Here is a 6,000-nt window from a genome sequence, read left to right as displayed (position 1 = left end):
TGTGCTTTAACCCGCTGCGCCACCAGGGAGGGCTGAATTTATTGTTTTAATAGGTACCCCAGTGCCTACTCAATAATGTGAAAAAATTGAAGATGTTTGAATAGAAAGTGTTTTATTTATGTTAAAAAAGATTCACCTGGCGGCCCTCCCTGGAGGCACAACGGGTAAAGCACAATGAAGGAATCATAGACACTGCAGCATGAGTTGAATCCTGGGCCAGAGAGGTGACCCACATGGCGCAGCAGACCTCTCCTGATCTGCCTACTGCCCCCCTCAGCAGTGTACTTTGTTGATCTGCCTGTTCTGTCCTGCTTCCTGCTCTGCCTCTGGTGAATTCTCTCACCTCTGACCTGTATCCCAGTTCTCTGTATATAAATCTTAAAAAAGAAAAAAAAAAAAAAGAAAAAGATTCACCTGGCATTTGTTTGAACTGGAAGAAGGTCTGAAGGTAGAGCTGTTACTTAGAATGCTATTGTGCTAAATTGGTAAGGGAGGAATGGATACAGACAAGTCACTGAATTTGGTGTAATGGTCTAATTACTCACAGGGAGTTTCTCTTCCAGTTTGTTCTACATGTAACATATAATTCAGTGGATTTATGTACCATGCTTTAGTGCTGATTCAGGCTGACTGGAAAAATAGGCTGATACTAGAAATGGGGTATTTAGAAGATATTGGTTAACTAGCAGTTCCTCTGTATTAGCAAATGTATTCTTTGCACATCCACTACTTCTCTCAAGGCCTGAGTCAGTATTCTTTTATAAAACCTTCATCAAGTACATGCTTCTCAAATTGGCCCTTTTGTTCTCATATAACCCTAGATTTTATATAAATTTTGTAAGCTGATTTTCTAATTGTTTCTTAAATGTTCAGATTGATTTTATCTTGATTAAGACCTCCATGAAGGGTGGATGAGGTGTGTTAGCATACTTCTGTGAGAGTGTGATCCTACGGTGTTGACTCACAGTGTCGTAAAACTGTGTGATCATAATGAAAAAAAAGACCTCCTTTCTTATTTTTCTGTTTTCCTCTCTATAGTTTGGTTCATGCTCAAACTATGTTTTTCCTTTCTATAGTTTTGGTGCATGCTGTAGTGCATGCTCAACAATTATTAAATAAAAATATTACTTTTTTTTTCTCATTCTACAGCACTGCTGTTTTATAAAATCATAATAATTGATATTGATACTCTGACTTCAGGTTCTTTTAGTCGCTTGAATTTGATATCAAGGAATTTGTCATGGAAGGATCTTGTTTTTCTCCTTAGTATTAATTTAAAAAGTTATTTCCTTACGATTTAGTTTTCTTTAGTGATCTGTATGAAGTACTGACATCTACAATTTTTTATAAACTCTTCCTCTTCTATCTTCAGCTTTTACCATCTCCTAAGACGATGCATTTCTTTTGTTTTTTCTATAACTTACAACATAAAGTAATATATTGTATTTTACTGACACTAATTTTCTGTACATCTGAATTTATTTTTTTAAAGCCTTGAGCTTTTTTTAATCTTTGTTTTTTCAAAATTAATCTCAGAAGTAATCTCATATGATAAGAAATCCAAATAATTTAGAAACATTTAAAGTAAAAAATGAGGGAGGAGGCATAATCAGAAAGGATTTTATGGGAGAAATATGATAAAGAAATCTTTCAGTATGACTGGAACCATAATTAAGGATCACTAATATTTTTTAAATGAAAGGCAAAGTAGACTATATGACCTAAAAGACATGCATTGATTTAATAAAAAAGTTGTGTTCTTAGACTTTTGGTTATAAGCAGACTGTTAACATACAATACATATATATGTGTGTATGTATATGTACGTATATTTCCTTATGTCTGTTCTTAAAGCCTATATAATGTTATAAATCAGTGTAACATTAGTTTTTAAAAGTTTTTTAAAAAACTTTAAAATATTTTTTAAAAGTTTACATGAAAATACTTTCATCCCACTCCTTGAAGGTCACCACTATTAGCAATATTTACAGGTGTTAATTTTTGGTTGTACAATTGCCTGCATTCAAACACTAAATACCAAAAATGAAGGTAACATGATACTTTTTTTTTCATTTTGCATTATTTAATGCCTACCGAAGAGCAATTAGGTTTTTCTAATTTTTTTGCTGTCAAAACAACGTGCATATGTTGTATATGTTTAAACACTTAGGCTCATATTTATAGAGTATTAGACATGAGAATATCTTAGATATTTTAAATTTATATAGATTCTGCTGAATTGCCTCTTTGAAAGTACAATAGTTTATGTTTTGTCTAAGAGTACAATTTTACTATACCCTATCTGTATTAATTATCTTATTTCATCCTCACTAGTCACCCATATAGTCATTGGACTATTTAAAAAAAGAGTAACAACCTCTTGCTGAGAATTCAAGGCTAACCTTTTCAGACTCCCTTAATTTTTTGCTGTTTTTGTGGGCACTTGGAAAAAACTCAGAAAAGCAGCAGATAATAATAATGTCCATAGGATATCTCTCATGTGACTCCTTTCATTTACCCAGCTTGAAATATCTATGGACTCCTTATGTGTGCATGTTAGCAGCATTTGGTGTATGCTCTCCCGAACTTTGGATGACGCTTTTCAAGTGGCTTCGGTTGCGAACTATACACCCGGTATTGTTGGTGAGTCATTGTTATTTTGTGTTAAGTACTTGTTTCTCTTCCAGTTACCTAAAATCAAATGTTAATAAAAGCAAATCACAGTGACTACAATTGAGGTAGTATGAGTAAATCATTAAGACTTACAGATAGAAAAAAATGCTGTGAAAAACATCTTTTTATAATTCCTGAATTACAGTACAGACAACTTAGAAAAGAACAGGTAAATGTGAATCAATGTGAGAAGATATCAAGAATTGTTATATCTTTCTTATTTTTATTGAAAACTATAGTAGATTATTAGTAATGAATCACAGTTACATTCTGCCTGCTACATGCAATATGCTTGAATACACAGATGAAAAACTATGATTAACTTCAACAAATAACTGAGTCTCCTGATAGTGCTAGATAAGAAGTATTGATAGGATGCTGTTGGAACACAGTACAGGGCTACTTAACTGATATTTGAAAGATGATGAATTGACTGATCAAATGAAAGGGAAAAAAATGGTATTTGTGGTGGAAGGAATAAATATAGGTAGCCAAAGAACATGATATAATCAAAGGGAATGTAAAAATAAGTGAAGCAAAAGCATGGAATATTGTTTACATATCAAATGTGAGGTAAGGGTGGTCAAGAAATGAGACTGGAGAAACAAAGAGGGACAGGTCATGCTTGCCTTTGAATGTCTTGCTGTGATGCTTGGTCTTGTTTGGTAGGCATCTTGTTTGCTTGGTCTTGTTTGGTATAGAGATGACACCTCAGAGGTGAGAGGCTCAGCTTACAATTTTCTGTCAGTAGACTTAATTTTCAGCTGGCCCTCTTAGTTCTGTGAAACTTAGGTTTTATGGTGACAGACTGAAGCCAGGAAGAAGGCTAACCCCCAAGTATGACCAAGCTGGATAGAAGTGATGAAAACTTCAATTTATTGAGCATTCACTATGTGTCAAGAACTGGTCAGAGCATTTCTTGTGTTATTCAATACTTAACAAAGGTCCTACTGGTTAGGCTAAAACCTGTATTTTATAGGCAAAGAAACTAAGACTTAAATTGGCACAGTAACTTGTGTGAGTTCACATAGCTTGTAAGTGTGGAAATGATGACTCACACCCAGGTTTTTCTCATTTAAAGACCATTCAATTAATAATACTATACTTGTGTGCAAAAACTAAAAAAGATTGAGACTTGGTGCTTATTAATATATATGAATGAGAAAATGAGGAAGAAGGTGAAATCATAGCTGTTTCTTAGGTTTCTGGATTGCATGACTGGATTTTGGAGTTGCCACCAGACATGAGACAATAGGAAGTACAGGCAGGAAGATTATGAATAATTATCTTGAACAGTAGTCATTTTGCCAGTCTGTTGCAGAGGAATTTATACATCATTTTAACATATTAGTATATTAATATTAGCTACTTTTTCTGTGTTAATTCACTGTCTTTTGGGGGAACTTTTGGGTTCACTAACCTTTGTAAGCATTTCATAACTTAAATTGCTGGCAAAATTGCCCAATGTTGATTTACTGCTTGAAATGTTACTCTAAGTATTAGGGTTTTTTTTTTTAATTATTGCTGTTCTGTCTTAAATTTACATAGTAAGTGTATATATCTACTTTACCTCCAGCCTATTATGTCTTATACTTATCTTTAGTCTTCACCCATCTCATTTAGTAAACTAGGTTTCTTTTTATAGTTGGAAGGATGTGTGATTGGTCGTGGTGTCAGTATCTAATATTTTTAAAGTAAATTCAGAAATGTATCCATAACCTTTCTGCTTTAATATTTTAGGCACTTATTCTGAGCATGGCTGTACCAACTATAATAGGTCTCAGCTTATGGAAAGAGGTAAGAAAATTCAATTTTTATTTCATTAAAGTAGACTTTATCTACATGGTAGTGATTAAAAAGTGTATATATATATGTAGGACACTTATATTAAGAAACTATCCTAACAAAATAGTTTGATATTCTTTGTAATGCTGAGCTTTATCATTAGCAACAAGATAGAAAAGTTTAAAATATTTTAAGAATGCCATCTGATAAAATTTAGCTTAATGCTATTTTTAATTCAGCTTATACTTCTGAATAAGTAGGTCTTTATATTAAAACATATTTTGGCATTTTCAAAGTTGAAATACATATATAAATTCATTGAATTATCGTAATAGATCATGAAACTAATTGTCAATAAACCTGTGAACTATTTGGCTAAAAATTTACTTTTTTTTCCAGTGTGTGCATACATGAAAGATGTTAATTTGTGATCAATTGCTTGGTAACTATTTAATTATTGGATCCAGGCAGTAAATTAATCATTAAATATATTATTTGGACTGATATGAATGAGCAGGTCACTGAAGAAAAAGTAGAGAGATCTATGATATTTTTTTCATGAGGACAATTTTATAATATTGTTTACCTTATTTCATCTCTTGAAATACTCTGAAACAGCTTAAATTATCTGTAGATACTTACATGTACTTTTTGGGGATTTTGTTTTACGTTTTAGTTTTTTCCAAGATTAATGACAGAATTAACGGAACTACAAGAATTTTATGATCCAGATACAGTGGAACTTATGACATGGATAAAGTAAGAATTTAACTACCCCAGACTTTATGAAGTTATTAATTAATCTTTGCATGCTATTGAGTAGATAATAGGAGAAAATTACAAATTAATGCTTTCCACAAGTTTTTCTCATAAAACTCAGAAATTTCATTCTGTATTTTGGGGGTGTATTTATTTTTTAAAGATTATTCATTTATGCATATAAGAGCTGAGTTATAGGCCACAGGTGGGTGTGGTAAGGGCATTCACCAGAGACACAAGAGAAGCAGAACAGGTGGACCTTCTGAAATACACCGCTAAGGAGAGCAGTGGGTGAGACAGGTGAAGTCTGCACTATGTGGCTCACCTCCCTGGACAGGGATCGATTTTGTGCTTCAGTGGCTGCCTGTATCATCTTAGTGCTGCGCTTTAACCCTTTGTGCCACTAAGGAAACTCCACTAGGGGAATATTTAGTTTTTCACTGCATTTATAATTCTAATTTTCTAGTTGCATCATCTCCACTGAAAATATAGGATTGATACATTTGAGGTTTTTTACTTTTACCACAAAATACCTAGAGATGTGGAATAAAAATGACAGATACTTTTTTATTTACACATTCTAGAAGAGTCTTCTTTTGCTGTGGGTTGGAGGTGGATGAGTGGTGAATTGCTAGTCTTGGTAACCAAGGTTACCTAGATTTTTTTTTTAAAGATTTACTTATTTATGCATACAGGACTGGGAGACAAGCCAGAGTGTTGGGTGTGAGAGGATTCACCAGAGATAGAGTGGGAGCAGAACAGGCAGATGAACTGAAATACACT

The 6,000-nt window shown here is 33.2% G+C and overlaps 1 protein-coding gene across 1 annotated transcript in view; it reads left to right on the top strand.

The window, feature by feature from the left end:
* The window catches only part of DPY19L4 (dpy-19-like 4 (C. elegans)), a 42,281-nt gene that overhangs the window by 26,693 nt on the left and 9,588 nt on the right, over positions 1–6,000 (top strand). The window contains exons 14-16 of the mRNA XM_004679719.2: positions 2,523–2,643; positions 4,414–4,470; positions 5,135–5,217. Coding sequence (XP_004679776.1) covers positions 2,523–2,643; positions 4,414–4,470; positions 5,135–5,217 — 261 coding nt within the window. The remainder of the gene's footprint in view (positions 1–2,522; positions 2,644–4,413; positions 4,471–5,134; positions 5,218–6,000) is intronic.

Source organism: Condylura cristata, unplaced genomic scaffold (assembly GCF_000260355.1).
Source record: "Condylura cristata isolate star-nosed mole 26May11 unplaced genomic scaffold, ConCri1.0 scaffold00009, whole genome shotgun sequence".
NCBI lineage: Eukaryota > Metazoa > Chordata > Mammalia > Eulipotyphla > Talpidae > Condylura > Condylura cristata.
This window is presented reverse-complemented; position numbering and strand designations above follow the sequence as displayed.